Here is a 20,831-nt window from a genome sequence, read left to right as displayed (position 1 = left end):
CCAAACCAAAAAAAAAAAAAAGGGGGGGAGTTGGGGGATCCTTTTCTTTAATCCCATAAGAAATAGATACAGCCATCCCTCCGTATCTACAGAAGAATTTGTTAAAGGACAAAAGCCCCCACCCACACCCCCAAGGCTAGCAAAAATTCTTAAGTCCCTTATATAAAATGGCCTAGTATTTGCATATAACCTACATACATCCTGCTGTTTACTTTAAATCATCTCTAGTTTATTCTCAATATCTAATGTAATGTAAATGATATGTAAATAATTGTAAATACAATGTAAGTGATGTGTAAATAATTGCTGGTTGTGTGTCAAATTCAAGTTTTGCTTTTTGGAACTTTCTGGAATTTTTTTTCCCCAAATTTGCTTTTTAATTGAAGTATAGTCAATTTACAATGTTGTGTCAATTCCTGGTGTACAACATAATAGTTCAGCCATACATATACATACATATATTCGTTTTCATATTCTTTTTCATTATAGGTTACTACAAGATATTCAGTATCGTTCCCTGTGCTATACAGTATAAACTTGTTTTTTTCCAAGTATTTTGTATCAGAATTTAGTTGGATCCATAGATGAGGAACCCACCAATGTGGAGAGCTAACTGTACTTGACTCCAACCTCAAAATTTATACCAAGAAGGACAGTCATTAATTTGACAGTTGTTAACCAGCATCACTGAGTTTCCGTTGCCATTCATTAGTGAGACCATTGCTTTTAATTTCTTTTTTTTCCTAGTACTAGAAACTTTTTTGACAAATGCTGGTTTGTAGTACAGGTTATAATTAATTTAGAAGAGACTCAAAGCAATAAAGTTCTGTAAAGTCTTGCCAAGCAGTCAGGGACAGCCTTCTGTTATTAAAGGTACATATCCGTTCCCTCTGTGAAGAAATTCTCTTGTCCTAAGAAGTGTTTTAAATGATTTTTTGCTTTTTTGAAAAATATTTTAAGAACTCTATAATCTTATTTTTCTAAAATTTATCTATATATCTAACTGTGCATATAGAAAAATCTGAAAGGATGGATACTAAAAAGTTGAAAGTAGTTTTCTCTGGGTAGTGGGATTTCAAGGGATTTTTACTTTCTTGTTTAAATTTCTTATATGTGTAAATAGACACTATGGTTCTGTGTTGTTGTCTGGTGTGACATATCTTAAACTTTTATGGTTTGCTTAAGGTTTTTTTTTTTAATGTTCTTGAACATATATTTTAAAATCAGACTCATTTACTTTATTTCTAAGCATATAAAAAAGTATTTGTTTCCCCCACTTTCCATGACCTTTTCCAGCTTTTTCTACTAAAGAGTGTTTTTATGGATGTGGTTGTTGTTGTTTGTAATCTATATTACAGAACCACAGGAGAAGTTGTATCAGGTGTTGTTAGTAAAGTGTTCAACCAACCCAAAGCCAAAGCCAAGGAGCTAGGCATTGAGATTTGTCTAATGTACATAGAGATTGAGAAAGGAGAGGCTGTGCAAGAAGAGCTCCTGAAAGGCCTGGACAATAAGAACCCCAAGATCATAGTGGCCTGTATAGAGACACTGAGGAAAGCCTTAAGGTAAGACCTTTTCTTTTTGCTTTAGTTCTTTTAACTAGAATATCTCAATTGAGTTTGGGTTCCTAGTTTAATTAGAAATGAAAACTGCTGGGCTTGATTTGACAGGCCACACCAGCCAAGAAAGTGACCTGGAAAAGCTAAAGCCATTCCTCAAGCGTGGCACTTTGTATTCAGTAATTTAACCTTCAAGTGTGTTTCATAGTTTTTTACCTAAATCTCTTTCTAATGAACATGAGCAGGGGATATTTCTGACCTGATACCAGATTATGAATTGACCTTTTCATAGAAGAGCACTCCTCAGGGTATTTAAGCACCTCTTTTTCTCTTGTTATCCTCAAGCATAAACTTGTACTTTGAAATGTTGACTAAAGACACAGTTTGTTGGCCAAAACAAACCTTTGTTTAGATGCTTTTTAAAACAGAAGCAAATGCTGTATGCCTTTAAACAGAAGCATAGCAACAGAAGTAGAAAATAACTTTTACTCTTATGTAATAAGTTATTTTCAACCCTAGAATTTCTTGTTGTTTGGCAGTGAAGTTTTTCATGAATGGGATCTCTTTCAGGCACAAGCGGCTGTAATTTTCTATGGAAATCTGAATTAGACAAACCACTAGTTTGTCCTGGTTTGGCAGTCCTTCTAATCCAATACCCTGTCCCCAGTACTATCCACGTGAGACACTTTAGAAAGCAGCTCTAGTGAAATCCTAAATGTGTGATCTACTGGAGTGAAGACTGTCCCAACTCAGCTCTCTTGTGATTTTCTGTATGACCTGCTTATTGGAGAATATGTTTTCTTTGGTGTTTATCATACGTGAAAGTATAAACGTTCTTAAATTTTGTTAAACTATCTTCAGTTTATAAGTCTTTAAACTTTTACATTGTCTTTTGCTTGGTTCATAATGTTCTTTTATAAAATTTGACTTTCATTTAGATTCCTTTGTGATAACTTTTTCCTTTTTCCTAGCCTACTGTAGTGTAATAGGCATGTATTTTGGTGAGTAAATAGTGTGCTCATTCTGTCATCTTAGAAATTTAGTGAATTGACTGCATTATCAAGGCCACTTTTCTTTGTAGATCTTTTCTGTCCTTAATAATGGACTTCTTAATAAAAACATATACTATATTCTGCCTTCAAATTAGGAATTTCTTATCTGGAATTCTGTAAACTCTGGCTATTTCATTTTTAAGCTGACTTGTAGAATAAGCGTAGAAAAAGAACAAGTTAGGTATATTCTTATGTCTTCCTTATAGAGGTTGTTGTTTAGTCCCATCCCTGTGTAGTTCTTTATTTGTCCTAGAGCGTCTCAGAATCTGTGGTGGAACTAGATAGCTATCTGGGACCTTCAAGAATCTTGAGATCGAACTGTTCATTCCTCACTTCCAGAGCTTCCTCAAGCTATCTATGTTAGTGATAGCTTCAGGAGACCAGAAATGTTCTGTGGCCCCTAAAATGGGCTTCTAGAACTCTCTTTTTTAATTTTTCTTATAGTAATATGTATAATATCAAGATTAGGTTTTGTGTTGTATCTATTTTCCATGTGGACCTGCTCCATCTGTTTGTTTTTTTAATTTCTTTCAGAAATAGGCCAGGATAGTAAAACAAACCAACAAACAAAAATCAGATGAAATAGTAGTAATATAAAGGAGAATTAAGAGGTCCCAGTTGTTAGGTTCTCCAGACACCATGATAAATATCCCGAAACAGAACGGTTTGTCATCACCATAAGTTCTTATTTTTTCCTTTAGTCTTAAAGGTTTGGTGAGCCAAGTTAGAATATTTTTTTCTATTAAAAGAGATTTTAGAGGAAATCTTGGAGATCATTTAGTTTATTTTCATGTTATGATAGCTACATTTGAACTATTTACACAACCTGGTATTTGTTAAATACCACTTTCTACGGAGAGTATTTTTACAGTGTCCTTTAATCTGTTCGTCAGTAGCTATTACTAAAAAATTTTGTTTCTTTTGTGTACGTGAGATAAATCTGTGTACATTAGATAATAGATAAATAATATTTATGGATCCTTCTACACAATGTCAGTGTTCTTTCATAACTGAATCTCTTGCCCCAGAATTTCTTATTCAGAAATGTTAGCAGTGAACCAGAAAGCTATATTTGACCATTTGGGAACTTAAAAATGTAAAAAGTGACAGATATATAATGTTAAATACACTACCTTTTTTTTTTTTAAGAGTCAGCCTTATTTTTTTTAGAGCAGTTTTAGATTCATAGCAAAATTGAGTGGAAAATACACCCCTGCCCACTTCTCCATGCATATCTTCCGCAACTATTGACGTCTCACACCACTGTGGTACATTTGTTACAATCAGTGAACCTATGTTCGTTGACGATAGTACATCGTTGTCACTCAGAATTCATAGTTTACACCAGGGTTCCCTGTACTTCCTTTTTAAAAGAAGTCAGAATGCTGCTGTTTTCTCCATAGAAAACTGAAGCAAAGAGATTTAAGTCACCTAAAGTTACAGTGTGATAGCTTTGAAGTTAGGAATAAAGCACACACTGCCGGGATTAGTGATCTGTCAAGTGGTGTGAATCACCATAATTACATAGAAGAGCTAATAAAAGTTTATTACTAGTAGATTTCACCATCTAAGTATTTATAAATTGATTTGTTCATATTGTAAACTTTTATATGTATATACATACATATTTAAGATATTACAGTGTTGGATTTTTCTTGCATTTGACTAATTCCAAGTCTGGTACCTCAAAAGTTAGTTTTAAAATGGTAATATTTTGCATTCTGGGCATTAAATAATATTCTTGGAAAACATCTAAGCATAGATATTGTTATAAGCTCCTTTTTTCTTTTTTCTTAAAAAAAAACTTAACCTATTATCTCTCTATTAATATATAGATACGGAACTATATTTGAGTGAATTCAATCTAACACTTTACCCAAGCATATTGCATGTTGACAATTTTTGTTTTCCAATTTTTACTTCTAGTGAATTTGGTTCCAAAATCATCTTACTGAAGCCAATTATCAAAGTGTTGCCAAAACTCTTTGAGTCCCGAGAGAAGGCTGTTCGAGATGAAGCCAAACTAATTGCTGTGGAGATTTATAGATGGATTCGAGATGCTCTGAGACCCCCATTACAAAATATAAACTCTGTCCAGGTGAGGCACAAAGTCTTTTGGTTATCTTTGTATAAGGTTAATATGAAGATATTTCCTACCTGTCCTTGTTGACATTCTGTCCTTACAAATAATTATTTTTCATTCTTAATTTTGAAATCATTGTTTTCAGAGCATACCTGTTTCTGCTGTTTCTTTGTCCTCTCAAGTTAAATGCTGTGCATTCAGTGCTGCCAGTGTGTTAAGTATGGACTTGAATCTACAGCAGTTTACGAGATCCTTTTACAATACTGTTGGGTGGCAGGACTTAATATCCATTTAGACAAAATGCATTCTGTCTGTTTTTTTAATTTGAATTGGTTTTGGAGACATTATATGTGCAAATATATCTGAATTCATTAACTAATGAGAGTGTTCTAAAAAATGTATATAATAATACACGTAAATAAGAAATAGGGTTGCAATATATTTGTAAATATAAATATGTTCTCTAATAGCAGAGATATAGATATATTTTTAAAATATTTTATGATATTTGCAGTTGAAAGAACTAGAAGAAGAATGGGTCAAACTACCAACAGGTGCTCCCAAACCAAGTAGGTTTTTGCGTTCCCAGCAAGAACTAGAAGCTAAATTGGAACAGCAGCAGTCTGCTGGTGGAGATGCTGAGGGAGGTAAGACTGGTTTCTATAAAAATGAGCAAGAATGGCTCTGTCACAAGAATCTGTGTTCACAGGGCACATTTTATAGGACTGCCATTTAATAAAACATAAGTTGTTCATAGGATTAATAACTCTGTTCCTTCCTGTATCAAGATTTCAGCAGGGGTATGAAAAGATAACTGATAACTGTTTGATAAGTAAAACCATTTCATCCATTTTTAAAGTTTGTTTTGTTTTCCTTCTGGAAGGTGGTGATGATGGTGATGAGGTACCACAGATAGATGCTTATGAGCTTTTGGAAGCAGTAGAAATTCTTTCCAAACTTCCGAAAGACTTTTATGACAAAATTGTAAGTAATGGTAAACTTCTTTCATTTATTTCATTTTAAATAATCACTTGAATATAATTAGAGAATGCTCTGCTAACCCTTTTCCTGGTGCACCCTCTTGCACCCCGTATCTTCCCTAATGAAGTGAGTCAGACATTTCTTCTTTGTTCCCATACTGCCTTGTATATGTACCCACTTGAGCACTTTTTTTCACGTCTTGCCAGAAACTCAGACATTATTTTTCACTTATCCTCTTTTCCTCATTGTCTCTGGTTTTTACCTTTAAGTATCTGTCAAATTCATCCCCCTTTCTCCATCCCTAGAGTTTCTTTCTCTACCCCACGGTGTCTCTCTCTTTCTTTTTTCTTTCTTTATACCCCAGGCTTTCTTCGCCTTGGCACTGCTGACCTTTTTTGCCAGGTATTTCTTTATTTTAAGGGGTTGTCTTGTGCCTTGTAGGATGTTTAGCAGCATCTCTGACCTTTCCCCCACCAGACATTAGTATTATCATTCCTCCAAGTCATGACAATCAAAAATGTCTCTGGACTTTGCCAAATGTACCCCGAGACAAAATTATCACCAGTTTAGAAAGTCTTATCCCAACCGCTACAATCAGCTCTTGCCTTATATACTGCAGTAGTCTTCTTGCAAGACTCCCAGTAGGCTCTTGTCTCCTTCCCATCATATTCTACAATATAGAGGTGTCATTTTTGAAAATGTTAATCTTCCCATATTATTGCCTCATTAAAATCCTTCAGTGGCTTTCATGGGTTTTAAGATGATGTCTGAAATCATACTGTAGCCATTGAGGTCATCTGTGGCACCTTTCAGGCCCTTGCTTACCTTCCAGCCGCGTCTCTAATCGCTCTCACTCTCCCTGCTCCAGTCATAATGAACTTCTCCCAGTATCAAATGCGCCAAACTTTTATTCCCCACCTAACTAAACTCTGGGCCTTAACATATGCTGTTCTTTCTGCTTTATAACATTCTTCTACCCACATTTACCTCATACTATCTTTTCATCCTCTAGATCTCACCTTAAGCATCACTTTTGAGGGTAGATCTTACCTGACAGCCTAAATTGGCGTAAGTCCTCTTGCTGTATTACCAAAGCAGCTTGTACTTCTGCTTTCACAGTGATCATGACCTGGTAGTTATTTGTTGAAGATCTTCCTATCTCTGCTTTCAGCTCCTTCAGTGTCTTCTTATATTCTCATTAACAAATAAATATTTGATAAATTGAATTGAACTATTTTCTCCTCCAAGGTGATGGGTTTGTCGTCTTCTTTGTATCCTCAGTTCTTTTAAACCATGGGTATTCAAGTTATTGAATGATTGCTTGACTTCTGGTGAAGCATACTCTACTTTATGGCCACAAAACAGAAGGATTAGTATTATACCTACAATCTGGAAAACTAATACCCAGATTAGAACAATTTTGGTTGTTAATTGTATGATTGTTCTTTTCTGGTCTTTCTAATGTTGTCAATGTGGAAATTCCTCTCTCCAGTAGCTGTGCCACTGTGAGATATGCTAGAAATGCTTTGTATCAATGTTTTCTGTTTAGAGCATTCTTAACGTTTACCTAGAAAATGAGAAGGGAAAGTCTATGGCACCTCATTCTGTTTACTTATTGTAGAACATTAGGATTATGAAATGTTATAAAAATACTTTTATATATGAACAAAATTTTGTGTATATGAATAAAGCATTCTGATTGGCTACCCAGTTTTGTAATTTTGATTTCTAACTAGTTTTAGAAAGTTTCTGAGAACAAATTATCTATCTATCTATCTATCTATCTATCTATCTATCTATCTTGGAATTGGTAGCATGCAAGAAATAGACTTTTATTTTGCTTTCTTATTTTCTATTCTACAAGTGACTCATATTATGTCTACTTGTAGGAAGCAAAAAAATGGCAAGAGAGAAAAGAAGCCCTGGAAGCTGTAGAAGTACTGGTGAAAAACCCCAAACTGGAAGCAGGCGATTATGCAGATTTAGTAAAAGCACTGAAGAAGGTAAATGTGAGGAGTTTCAGCACTGGTATCGCAGCAGCAGACCAGGCCATTGAGTTTCTCTTCATCAGTCATCTTTTTTACCACAGTTGCACTGCCATTTAGGGAACACTATTAACGATTTTTTAATTATAGGCATTTTTCAAGGGTTATTTAAAATGATTGTCCTAGGTTAGTTTAGAGGTATTGATTTTCAATCTTTGTTTAACATCACTTTGACTTCAAATATGCTATTTGATAGCTTGTACAAACATTAAGAAAAAGAGAATCTTGCTGACCTAGAACCAGATATTCCAGTTTTATAATTCTATGAAATGAGCTTTTAAAAATGGCTGTATTTAATGTGACAAATGTGAAATATGAAGAGTGTTTTTTTTTTATTAGTTAGCAAGTGATACCACACTGTATTGTATCAGCATGTAAAGCACAGGCTGTGGGGATATGTCATCAGTTATAAAGCCAGTAAGTACTAAATAAGAAAGGAATATTTAAGAAAATACTTCTTTGGTATTGCTTAGGTCCAACTGAGTTGAGTGCTGGGATAGATATTTTCGTATGTAGTGGCTTTTCATGAAATCTGAAAGTGTAGATTAGACAATTGTGGATGTAGTTACAGAGCTTAAGAACCAACTCTGAAGACATCTTTTTGAATACAACAAGGTTGAAAACATTTTGTTTGCTTTCTGAAAAGCCTGAAATTACAGAGGATTAGAATGGTGGAGGAAGGAGGTTAATCTTTATATGTATATGTAAGTAGAGTATTTGTCATTATCTGTGGTAGTTATGTTCTATAAATTCACCACAACCACTGAGTTAGCAAATGCTGAACCATTACTCTAAGGGGAGGTACAAGGTTAGGGTCCTGCAACCTTCTGGTCACAACATTTTCATTAACCAAGACATAATCTTGTTTTTTTCTGTTTGAAAACATCTTATTCAGTATATACTATTATTCATTAACATTAAACTCACAGCCAACAGAAATAGAACCTGAAAAAGCTTACCTAACACATGTATTTTCTCTGGAGGGCATATCACAGCCTTTTTTGCACATAGGAACACCAGACAGTGTTCCTATTAGCGCATTGCATTTTAAACAGTGAAAGCACCAACAAAAAGCACAAAAATTCAAAAACTATAGCAGTAAATAGACCGTGAAAAAGATACTTGTTTACAGTGTGAAAGCTGGAAGAAGAAGGCAGAGTATTGCATTGTTCAGTCTCATCTCAGTCCACATCAGGTAACTGAGAGTTTTCCCAGCTCTGGTTATCTATGAATAACCAGGAAAGTGCCTCAAGTATTGATTTGGGGGTTATAAGTTAATTGTAATGAGAAGATGAATTTGCAAATGTGAAATCCATGAATAATGAGGGTGGACTGTATTTTCTCATAATTAGCCTTCCTATGCCTTCCTCCAAGTAGGATTTGGAGGCAGGGATGTGATTTGTCAAAATTATTGTTCATTGGTCTTCTGTCTTGACGAGCACAGACCCAGGCAAGACTACAGACATCCGTTGGTATCAATGAGGGTAGAGGAGACGGGGTTGGTTCCAGGAGCCCTCACCCATACTAAAATCTGCTCAACTTCCTTATACAAGATAGCATTCCACAATGAGTATTGTTGGCCCTCCATACCCTCAATTACAGAGGGCTGACTGTAACTAAAAGAAAATTGCCCTAGGAAAAAGATTTCACCAACCTGGAGCCTGGGAAGAAAGAGGAAGGATAGAAGGCACTAAGAGGAAGTGAGAGTCTAGTGACCTTGAAGAGAGCTTCAGATTCTCTGTAAGCTCTAGCATATAATTTTTATCAGGAATCTTATAGAAACATGATATATTGCTGTTACTGAATTCTTGATACCTCAAATAAAAGCTTTTATTTATCCTTACCTAATGATTAGGAATGTTAATTGGAATCAGGAATGCTGATAATTGATGTTCTCTGTGTGCATTTTCTTAGGATATTAGCTTTTCAGATGAAGACTGTTCTGTGATTTCCATTGGCATTAGGACTATAAATGTAAGCCCTCACTGTATTCTATACAGAGAGGACCATAGATTTTATATTTGGGTAGACATAGTGTATTTCTGTGTGATCTAGGGTAGCAGGAGGCCCTTTTCCTCTTCACATGGTGGAGTGGGTGCAATTAATCATAGGCTACAAACAAGTAAAAAGAAACTTAATTTTGTGGCTAAAATATTTAAGACAATGAAAAGTTAACCTCAATATAAATTAACCTGAAACATAACATTTTGTTTTTCATAGTTTCTATTTGATTTTAGTTACATGTAGACAAAAATAAACTTCATATCTATGTTACATTGACTTATGTTGGTCTGTATAGACAGATCCCTCTCCCCTCCATAAACAGTCTCTTCCCTCTGTTGTCTATGTCAAGTAATCCTGCTAATTTCCCAATTGTTTTCTTTTAATGCAAGTAGTTAAAAATTATTCATTCTGAAGTCTGTATGATATTCCTGAAATTATTTATTAAACTGTCTTCTTTAGAGTTGTCACCTGACCTAGCATATTTTGTTGGTTTTCCTGTTCTCACGGGTTATAGTTCTTTCACTTATAAGATTCCTTCCCCCCACCTCCCACCCCACCCCCTACACCCCTCAGGTAACTTCTTTGACTTTGCCAATTACCTGTGGGTATTGGTTGATATATATGTTTTTTAATCTTCTCATAAGACAAATGAATTTGCCACAACATGAGTTTAGACGAAAAATACGCTTTAGTAAAGAAAGGAAACATTTGGAGTCAAAGCAGACCTAGGTTTGAATCACAGCACTACCATTTGTTAGTTCTATGACCTTGAGCATTGTTAATCTCTATTTTAATTTTAAAATTGAAATAATAGTAATATCTACTTAAGGTTTGAGTGAAAATTAAATAAGGATTATAAAGCACCTATAAAATTAAGGCATCTAATTTGTTTTTAATACATGTTAGTCTCTTAATCCTTATTCCTCAGCAATATAGGGAATATATGTAGGTGCCAAATAGAACTTCCTTGCTTGCTGTGCATTAGGGATTCCTTAATTCAGGGAATCTGAAAGTGTTCTGCTTCTGGAATACCAGATCTTAAGGATTAGATAAAATCCAGAATAGAATGGAAACATTACTTCTACCTGGGAAAAGAGTGGGAAGAAAAGGGGGTTGGAGCACTTAAAAGTAAAGCAGCTTTTTAACACCAGCTGACTTGTACAGTATACCACAGTAAAATCTTAGCAGGAAGGAACTGAAGCATTGTCACTATCTTGCTAAATTGACACAGATGCAGATACTACCTATGACTTTTGATGAGTTCTGGGCTTTGTAGGATATACTGTATAGGAGGGTGGTAATATAAGCATTGCTGGAGGAGACTGCTAAGAGACTCAAGGAAAATCTGATGATCATTAGGTAACTAAAATAGCTGCAAGGCCAGAAGCTCCCTCAGAGCAGTGGTTGCAATGACAGTTGAACTCCCATGGGCTTCTTGAACGTACCTTCAGCAATTTCTTCTGGTGTTTCTTAGGTGTAAATGTTAGAGCTGTTACCCTGTAGTGTCTTTCAGAGACACTGTCTTTTGGCTTTCCCTGCCACAAAGCTAAGTCAGCAGGCCTCCAGCTTCTCTGCCATTATCAGAGTCACCTCCTGCACAGTTGTGCAAAGCTGACAGCAGACTACCACCAATGGAGTGTTAGCAATTTGATATAATGGTTTTATGTACAGTTTATTGGTAGAACTTTAAGGTAGGAGACTAAACATAATGAAGGGATGTTCCCAAATTTGAAATTGTCAAAGAAGAATCTTTTCTCTTTTGTAGGAAACAAAGGTTGCTATCCATTACATAATAGCTTTCAGAGTTCTTTTAAGAATACATTTTCAGTTTCCTTTTACAAGGCTGTGACTCTTTTGTTTTCCTTTTTCCCTGCCTTTGTAGGTTGTTGGAAAGGACACCAATGTCATGTTGGTAGCTTTGGCAGCAAAATGTCTTACTGGCCTGGCTGTTGGGCTAAGGAAGAAATTTGGACAATATGCAGGACATGTAAGTAACATTCCTTTTTAGATACAAATGAACAACATTATCAAGAATGACAGGCTAGTTTGCTTTATGCTTTAAATCAGCTCTTTGGCTTAGATCTTTTTATATAGATAATACAAAAAAGTATTTTATGGTCATTTCCTATTTTAAAAAATAATGTACTTATATACTTGAGGCATTTTATATAGGTCACATTGTTGATGATATATCAGTTTATTAAAAGAAACTGACTAGAGACATTTGTTGACTATACCGTTTCCTTTGTATAAATTTGGAAGCAATCAAGTTTGGTAACAGTTTTAATAAGTTGAGATGTTTTCTTTAATTCTGGCATCTGTCAGTTGGCCTCTAAATCTCGTCTCAACTACTTAGAATGGCTTAGGATCCTGAAAATTGACTGTACTGAATGTTAGGGTTCAACTTGCTAACCACTTGATCATTCATTTCCCCGATTGACTTAAGAGTCTCCTAATAGTATTCATGTGCCAGTTTTATGTTGTGAAGGTAATATCTAACCTCACCTAGTTATGGTATTTGGAGCTTAGTTACTCATAGCATTGAAAATAATTTCACAGAATCTAACTGAAAAAAAAAAGGACACTACCAAATAAAAATAAATCATGACTAATTTGTTACTAGGAAAATAAATATAAGGATCTATAAAACCCTTAGACATAGAAATCACGAGTTAGAGTAAAATTATAATCAGTATTTTTATAGCAGTCAGTCTTTATTATATAATATCTCCATGTGTGTATGCTATCAGTGTATTGACTAGCTTTTGGTCAGTTTTGTGTTACTTAGAATATTTTATACTTTTGTATTAGAAATAACTCTTCAAACTAGAAAACAATTCTTAAAGTATGCTTTAATTTACTAAATTATACTTGGATGATTACCTGGTCCTCTAGTTTGAGTTCTGATTCTAGCTTTGTGACATTTTGGTATGCATCTTAAAGAATGTCTCTAGTGCTGTTATAGTTTGGGGTATTTTTCCCTCCCTTAAAATTATATCATATACAGTGTTTGATAACAAGCATGTTAATGTGGTTCAGCTTCATTTTCTTTAGCTATTTGTATAAGCTTATCTTTTTGGCAATATATGAAAAAGTGAACTTTAGCTTTATAGCCATTAAAATATCTTGATTTTCAATAGGTGGAGGGCAAATGGGTGAAGGGAATCAATTGTATGGTGACAGATGGAAACTTAAGTTTTTGGTGGTGAGCATGCAAAAGTCAAATTACAATGTTCATGTGAAACTTAAAAACCAGTGTTACCTCAATAAAGACAAACAAAAAACAATTTTAAAAAGTATCTTGATTTTCAAGCTTATAACTAACTCCTGGTATTAAAAAGTCTTATATTTCTCCATGGGAACTGTATTCCTTCTAATCTGTATCACTTCTGTGAATTTTTTTTTTTAATTGGTTGGGGGGGTGGGTGCCATTAAGCTTTGCTATCTATTTTAGACCTTAAAAGAACAACTTTAATTTGCCTCCTAGCAAAGTGCCTGGCACTTAATACCTATATTTGGCATTCAGTAAATATTTAATGAATTAGTGACAGTTTACAAGATACAATAAAAATTTTAAAAATTCTAACTTTACTGAATAAGGAGCTCTAATTCTGATCAAAATTGCTATAATTTCTGATACCGTTTCTTCAGTGTGGTGAAGGGGCAGGTGACATCCCAGTCCAGTGAGATATATCAGAATCTTGGGTGGTGAGGAAGAATTGTATAATTTACCTGTTTCCCTACCCTAAATCCACCTAATTGAGAATCATTTTGTCTCATAAGAGATGTTATTGATAAAAATGACTGTATAGTTTATATGACGTATAGATGCAAAAAAAAAGGTTGAGAAGCATTGCTTTGGTGGTACAGGTGTAAGATTGTTCCAGCATAAGATTCTTGTGCCTTTCAAGAAAGGAAAAGACTTCTTATCCAACTTAGATGTTTACTTTTTTTGGTTTATTTTGGTAGAGCCAAACATTGTTTATTAACAGTTTTATTGAGATATAACTTATATGCTATAAAATTCACCCTCTTAAAAGTGTATAATTCAATGATTTTAATATATTCATAAGGGTGGGTAACCATCACTACTAAATAATTCCAGAACACTTTCATCACTCCAAAAAGAAACCCTATATCCATTAGCAGTCACTCTCCATTCCTCCCTCCCGCTGACCCTGGCCACCACTAATATACTTTCTGCCTCTATGGATCTGATGTTTCGTATAAATGGAATCATACATACGTGGTCCTTTGTGACTGGCATCTTTCACTTAGCATAATGTTTTTAGGGTTCACCAGTGTTGTACCATGTTTTCTGAATATATTCCAACTGTTCACTTTTAAAGGTTGTACCAACCATTTTGGAGAAATTCAAAGAGAAGAAGCCTCAAGTGGTTCAAGCCCTGCAGGAGGCAATTGATGCAATCTTCCTTACTGTAAGTTGACAACAAGAGTTTGCGGTTTTTTTCTACAGTAGAGTTTGTCAATGTAATGTTTTGATTGTTCTTTACAGTTGAGAAAAGTTCATTGACCACATTTTCTTTCTAAAGACCACACTACAGAACATTAGTGAGGATGTTTTAGCAGTAATGGATAATAAAAATCCAACCATCAAGCAGCAGACATCTCTTTTTATCGCAAGAAGCTTCCGCCACTGCACTGCTTCTACCCTGCCAAAGAGCTTACTGAAGCCCTTTTGTGCTGCTCTACTTAAGGTATAGACTTTCTTTGAAATGGGGGAATATTTTACACCGAGGCAAGATTTTTTTCTACTAATTATGTACAGTGACTGCTTGATTTTAAGACTGTAGATTATTGTCTTAAGGAGCAGACCCTCTGCAGCTTTGGAAATTGAATCCAAATTCTTGTACTGTTTTGTGTTCCTATTCTTGAAGAAAAGCACAAATTAGCTTTATAATTCCACTAAACATTTTGTTTCTTAGTTGGCCCATAAACTGATACCAGCTGGATGTGGCCAAGTATAAGCATCCAATTTAGGGTATTTGAATATCATTTGAATGTGAAGCATTTTAGATAATGAGTAAGCAGAAAAGAAAGCACTTACTTGCAATAGATTACTAGAGGTTTCCTTTGAGGTTTCCTTAACTCAGAATTTGTGAGGAGGGTGGAGGATATAGCTCAGTGGTAGAGTGCATGCTTAAGATGCACGAGGACTTGGGTTCAATCCCCGGTACCTCCGTTAACAGCAAAAAAAAGAATTTGTGAAAGAGTAACTGTTAATTGGCAAAAAAAAAAGCTAAGCTTAGCTTCTGTGAATTGTAAAAAGCAAATTTTTTTATCCAGCAACCATCAGTCTGAATTAAAATAAATAATACCAAAAGTACCTTGTATTAAAATCATTTTGCTTACTTCCGCACTATAGCACATCAATGATTCTGCTCCAGAAGTCAGAGATGCTGCATTTGAGGCATTGGGTACTGCTTTGAAGGTGGTTGGTGAGAAAGCAGTAAACCCGTTCTTAGCTGATGTGGACAAACTCAAGCTTGATAAGGTAGGTTAGTTGGATAGTAATGAAATTGGATAGGAGTCCTATCTCTGTGCATTATGAATTTGTATCCTTTTGATCAGAATTCTTGATTAGTAGAAATATCTTTCAAATTAAAAAATAATAAAATTGACCAATCTGGTCAAGGAGGTAAAAAATGATGTTTTAAGTAAATTTTGTTTCTAGTAACTGGAAAATTACCTTTCTAAATATGAATGTATTCCATCAAAAATGTGGTTGTTGTAATTTTAATAAATTATAATTTGCATAGAAGTAAAATGTAAGATGTTATTAATGTATATCTACTACTAAGGAAGTCTGGATAATTTGTTGAAAAAGGAAATTTCTCTCTGAATTCTCATGCAGTTGTGTTTTAGAAATGACTTATTAAGTAATGGAGTAATTGTGTTTCAAAGTTGGACTCAGTGATGTCTATCTCAATTTCATTCTCCAGATCAAAGAATGTTCAGAAAAAGTAGAGCTGGTACATGGTAAGAAAGCTGGACAAGCAGCTGACAAGAAGGAGTTCAAGCCTGTGCCTGGAAGGGCTGCTGCTTCGGGGGCTGCAGGAGATAAGGACACAAAAGACATTTCAGCACCTAAAACAGGACCCTTAAAAAAGGCACCTGTTACTAAGGTTAATAGATGACTTGGAAAATATAGTTTAAAAATTAGAATTTAGTAAGATAGGGTCTGAATCTCAGGTTCATGGTTGTTCTTCAATATGATTTCATTTGAGAAATGAACTCAATACCACATTCAAAAGACAGCAGAACATCTTTTAATGAAGACAGCATATTCCAAAAATACATTTGGTTATTTGAAACTTTAATAGAAATAAAAATGGTAATGAAGATACAAGAATGCATTTTAAGGCATCAGAAAGTACCGTTAAATAATGAAATAAAATGTGGCAAGGCACTTAACATTAATAACGGCACTTAACATTAATAACATCACCTTGGTCATTTTGTTAATAATGCTCCGGAGTTGCAGGACCAAGTTGCCATTCTGTCAAGGTCTTGTTGCCTTGTGTTGTAGAAGAGGGCAATTGCCCAAGGGCAAATATGGCATTCTTTCAATGAATACTTCTCCTGGACTCGACTCTCTTAAGATGAAGGCATCTTCTGCAGATGCAAAAAGTTCAATTCTCTTTCCCCACCCTGAATCCCAGCATGGAGTTTGGAAAAGAGAACTGATATTTAATGAGCTTCACTTTGTGAAGTATTTTACCTACATAGTTTCATTTAATCATCATTACAACCCTTGAGGTAAGTGTTTTGTGGCTCATGTTTTTCCAGGGCCCAGCAAGGTTAAGTGTCCTGCACATGCTCTTACAGTTCACTCTGGTATTTTCATTGTTCATTTGTTTGTTTGCTTGTTCTGTCTTCCCACACTGTACTGTAAACTTTGAAAGATAGAGATCTTGTCACTGCTTGACCCCCTGTGCATAGAAGCGGTTCTGGCATATAGCAGTAACTTGGCATATATTTGTTGAATGACCAGAGTTGCAAAAACTGGGATATGAATTCAAGTATCTTTAGCTACAGAGTCTGTACCTTCCTTCATGTTATGCTGTCTCTTCAGTATTCTAGTACAGGAAGTTGTCTGCAATTTTCTTCTTTCTCCCCAGCTCCTGCCTCTCCGGACAATACCTTAAGACTTTTTCTTATCTTGCTAAACCTTTCCATGCTAGCTGGCTTTCTCTTATAAGGAATTCCTCTCCCCACAGCTCCCCCCCCCCCCAAAATAGGCTGTATGTGGGGTGGGGAAGGACCTGCTTTAGTTACTCTTTTGATGAGATAAGGAGAACAATATTAGCCAATAAACTTACTAAGCCAATAAGCACATATGTCTATTTTTTTAAAAAGTAGATTTGTTAATTGAGGTACCTTCCTATACAAAGTGCTGTTACAGAAAAAGATCCAGAAGAGATGTTCTGGTTAATCAAAGAGTGTAAAATTTTCTATTTTTACAGTTAGAAGACAATTAAATCTTTCTTTATGGGATTGTTATTATGATCCAAAAAATCATACTGCTGATAGAAACTGGCAAGTATTAGAGGTTTCCATTTGATTAAGAATCAGCATCTTAGTTTTGCTAACCACACGTTAAAATCTGAGGATATGTTCAAAATAACATTGATTTCAGAACAGGTCTGGATGTTCAAAATGAATTTGGTCCTCGGTCATTTTATCTTTTCTTTTTAAGTTTGGAGCATTGCTTAACAAGTATCCAAAATAAGTAGAAGGAATGGTGTGAACAGTGATGTGTGTTGCCATATTAATGTTACTGTCATTGGCTGTGTACCTTACTATTTTCTTGTGACCTTTCAAACCTGGGGTGAAATAAATTTAAATCAAGATATTTAAATAGAATATTAGCAAATAGAATCCAGTGGGTACAATAAAAAGTATGACCAACTGGAGTTTATTCTAGGATTGCAAGGATGGTTTGATACTAGAAAAATTACTAAATTTAATTACCAAAAGAAATCTCATTTCAGACATTGAAAAGGAATATAATAGAAGGGCCCTGTGGCTTAGCTGGTCAAAGTGCCTGTCTAGAAAAGGAATATAATAAATTTTATCTTTTTTTTTTTAATGGAGGTACTGGGGACTGAAACCAGGACCTCATTCATGCCAAGCATACCCTCTACCACTGAGCCATTACCCTCCTCTTCAGCATATCTTGTTAAAAATTCTTAACCACATACAAATTGATGGATACCATGATAGGATTAAATATATCATTTTTGTAGATTATATGATTGTATTCTTGGAAAACTCAAACAATTCAACCATAGAACTACTAGAACAATAAAAAAAAAAAGGTATTCAGTGAGATGGCCATCTTCACATAACTAGAACACTCACTGAGGTTGCCATAACTTAGCCTCTCTCTCTTTACAAATTAGTTCTGCAGTGAGTAATAATATATCCTCATGTTACTGGAGAACCTTGTGGTTAAATATTGAATGAATGTTATGATGCAGAAATTGTCCTTTGAATTACAAGTGTAGGAAAGATTTAGAAGCATATAAAGGCATCAAACATTAATTCTCACATTAATCTGTAAATATAGGATAAGTCCAATCCATCAATTTTATTTCATTTATCTCATTAGCTCATTCTGTATTAGAGGTTTTTAATACAGCTTCTGCAGATTCCCCTACAAGTGATCTTCAGGAGGTCTGTCTGCCATTGAAATTGCAAAATTCTATGGGCATAAAAAATATGGGGATTTTTTTTGTTGGTTCAGTGATCCCTCATCTTAATCGAATTTTCAAGGCATCTCTGACCCCAGTATGTCTCAGAACCACTATTCTAAACCCTTACATGGTCTATTATTTTTTTATTTGCTTTTAGGCTGGTGGGCCACCAAAGAAGGGGAAACCAGCTGCACTAGGAGGCACAGGGAGCACTGGAACCAAGAACAAGAAAGCATTGGAGACTAAAGAAATAGTGGAGCCTGAGCTCTCGGTCAGTATTACACAGTATGCCTCAAACTCAAAACCTTGCAAAGTCAATTCCTATGATGAGACTGGAGTTTTTTCTGTGCTGAGTTCTGTAACATATAGTTAACCGATACGTTTTTAGCTTATGAAAACTGTACTTTGGACAAACTTCTTCTTTATGCTAGTATAATAAAATCCTCAGATACTAAAAAAACACACCTATGGGAGTGTTCTTGTAGTTTTGGCTGGGGTATTCTTATGTTCTTGCCATCTGTTTCCTTAAGCAATTGTTAATGTTGATGTTTTGTATCTTACAGATAGAAGTATGTGAAGAAAAAGCTTCAGCTGTCCTTCCTGCTACCTGTATACAGCTTCTAGATAGCAGTAACTGGAAGGAAAGGCTGGCCTGTATGGAAGAGTTCCAAAAGGTAGGTGCCCAGAAGTGAGCTGAGTGTGCAAGAAAATTACATTATATAGAAGCGATGAAGTTGATATCTGAAGGACTAGTCCTAATTGTTATGTTCTGTAACCAGTAAACGTGTTTTGCAGTGTGTTAAGGTGGGGTTTTTTGTTTGTTTTTTAACTGTGTGGTGTTTATCTTTTAATATCTGCTTTTTGTGGCTTCTGTCTTCTCATAACAGTGATTACTTGAGACAATTAGGTTTATTCTGAATTATAAGGCTTAGATGAATTTTAATATTATTGGATTTGTTCCTTAAACTTACTCAGCAAACAGGTCTCTTCACTTAAACCACCCCTTATCCATTTCTATGTTCCCCTTTTTGTTGTCACGATTCTTAAAATAATAGACATTATCACTTGGTATGAGAAGCTTTTAAAGGTCTGTGTGGGACAGGAGCATGGTAGTTCATGTTGGCATGCACTTTCTGATTCTAATGAGGAAGGGTTTGCAGAAACTGAAAGAGGGCTGGGACTTGAGGCAGGAGAACTGGCTTCCGGTCTTAAAGATCCACCACTCAGATTTAGGCCTAAGTTTGTGCTTCTTGGAAATCTGATTCTTAAATGCTCTAACCTACTCTACTTTGCTATGTTTTTAGGAAAATCAAATAAGTCAAAATATGTATAAGCAGTTTCTGCCATACAGTTGGCAAATTAAAACTGTTACTATTTACTTTCCTTGGAGGAAATCATTTGTGAATTCCTGAAATGTGAAAAAAAAGGTTTCAGTGATACTGCTGTTATAGCCATATACCAAACATACAACTTAAGAAACAAAGCATTATAACAGAAACTAAATAAGCCCTCTGTATGACCAACCTCATTTCCATTCCCCTCCCTCCTTCAGAGGTAAGCACTTACTTGATTTTGGTATATACTGTTCCCTTGGAACTAATCATTAATCCCTTAACTCTCTTGTTTTATGTCAAGGCTGTTGAGCTAATGGACCGAACAGAAATGCCATGCCAGGCATTAGTGAGGATGCTGGCCAAGAAACCTGGATGGAAAGAAACTAATTTTCAGGTATTTTTTAATTGGAGATTTAATGTATTTTTATTGAAGTAATTTTTATTTTATCATCCTTTAGAGTATTAGGTATAGGTTTGATAGTGATTTTAAGCTTGTTATTCTTTTTTTTTTAATCACTCAGCCAATGTGTCACCTAATTTTAGATGAGCAGTGGAATGTATGCTTTTTGATTAAACACATGACTGTAACTTTGTGCGTTTAGAAGCTTGTATATACAAATACTTGTTTGTATAATTCATATGTGTGCATTTTTCTTATTGTTTACACCTAGAAGCTCTCTAATCTTTAAATATCCAAGGGAGGGATAAACAGTGAGATAGCTTTCCTATCTGTTTGAATAAAAAATACAGTCTTTAAATTGCCAATAAAAATTTACCACATAATCCGGTTTAATTCACTAATAATGGAGATGAAATTGAGCAGTACCATTATCTACTCCTAAAAGTATGTGTAAGAGGGAGGTATAGAAATGTAGTACACAAAGGAAAATGAAAAAGGAGCTTTCTCCTCTAGACATGCATAGGACCTGATGAGAAACAGAAGTTTGAAATGTATCAGGTTTATTTTCGGCTTCCTTGCGAGTCTCTTCTTTACTTCTGTTCCACCATCTCTTGTTCTCTCTTGAGGATCCTTAGCTCGCTTGCACACTGTGT

General features: G+C 35.0%; 1 protein-coding gene across 2 annotated transcripts in view; it reads left to right on the top strand.

Moving 5' to 3' along the window:
* CKAP5 (cytoskeleton associated protein 5) overlaps positions 1 to 20,831 on the top strand; it is an 89,896-nt gene that overhangs the window by 31,941 nt on the left and 37,124 nt on the right. For both annotated transcript variants that reach the window (XM_006180882.3, XM_014556005.2), the window contains exons 4-16: positions 1,359 to 1,565; positions 4,538 to 4,709; positions 5,209 to 5,341; positions 5,578 to 5,678; positions 7,565 to 7,678; positions 11,607 to 11,711; positions 14,074 to 14,163; positions 14,278 to 14,442; positions 15,111 to 15,239; positions 15,688 to 15,870; positions 18,602 to 18,715; positions 19,008 to 19,118; positions 20,080 to 20,172. In XM_006180882.3, coding sequence (XP_006180944.1) covers positions 1,359 to 1,565; positions 4,538 to 4,709; positions 5,209 to 5,341; positions 5,578 to 5,678; positions 7,565 to 7,678; positions 11,607 to 11,711; positions 14,074 to 14,163; positions 14,278 to 14,442; positions 15,111 to 15,239; positions 15,688 to 15,870; positions 18,602 to 18,715; positions 19,008 to 19,118; positions 20,080 to 20,172 — 1,717 coding nt within the window. The remainder of the gene's footprint in view (positions 1 to 1,358; positions 1,566 to 4,537; positions 4,710 to 5,208; positions 5,342 to 5,577; positions 5,679 to 7,564; positions 7,679 to 11,606; positions 11,712 to 14,073; positions 14,164 to 14,277; positions 14,443 to 15,110; positions 15,240 to 15,687; positions 15,871 to 18,601; positions 18,716 to 19,007; positions 19,119 to 20,079; positions 20,173 to 20,831) is intronic.

Source organism: Camelus ferus, chromosome 10 (genome assembly GCF_009834535.1).
Source record: "Camelus ferus isolate YT-003-E chromosome 10, BCGSAC_Cfer_1.0, whole genome shotgun sequence".
In the NCBI taxonomy this organism is placed as follows: domain Eukaryota; kingdom Metazoa; phylum Chordata; class Mammalia; order Artiodactyla; family Camelidae; genus Camelus; species Camelus ferus.
The sequence above is the reverse complement of the archived record's forward strand: the minus strand, read 5'-3'. Positions and strand labels throughout refer to the sequence as shown.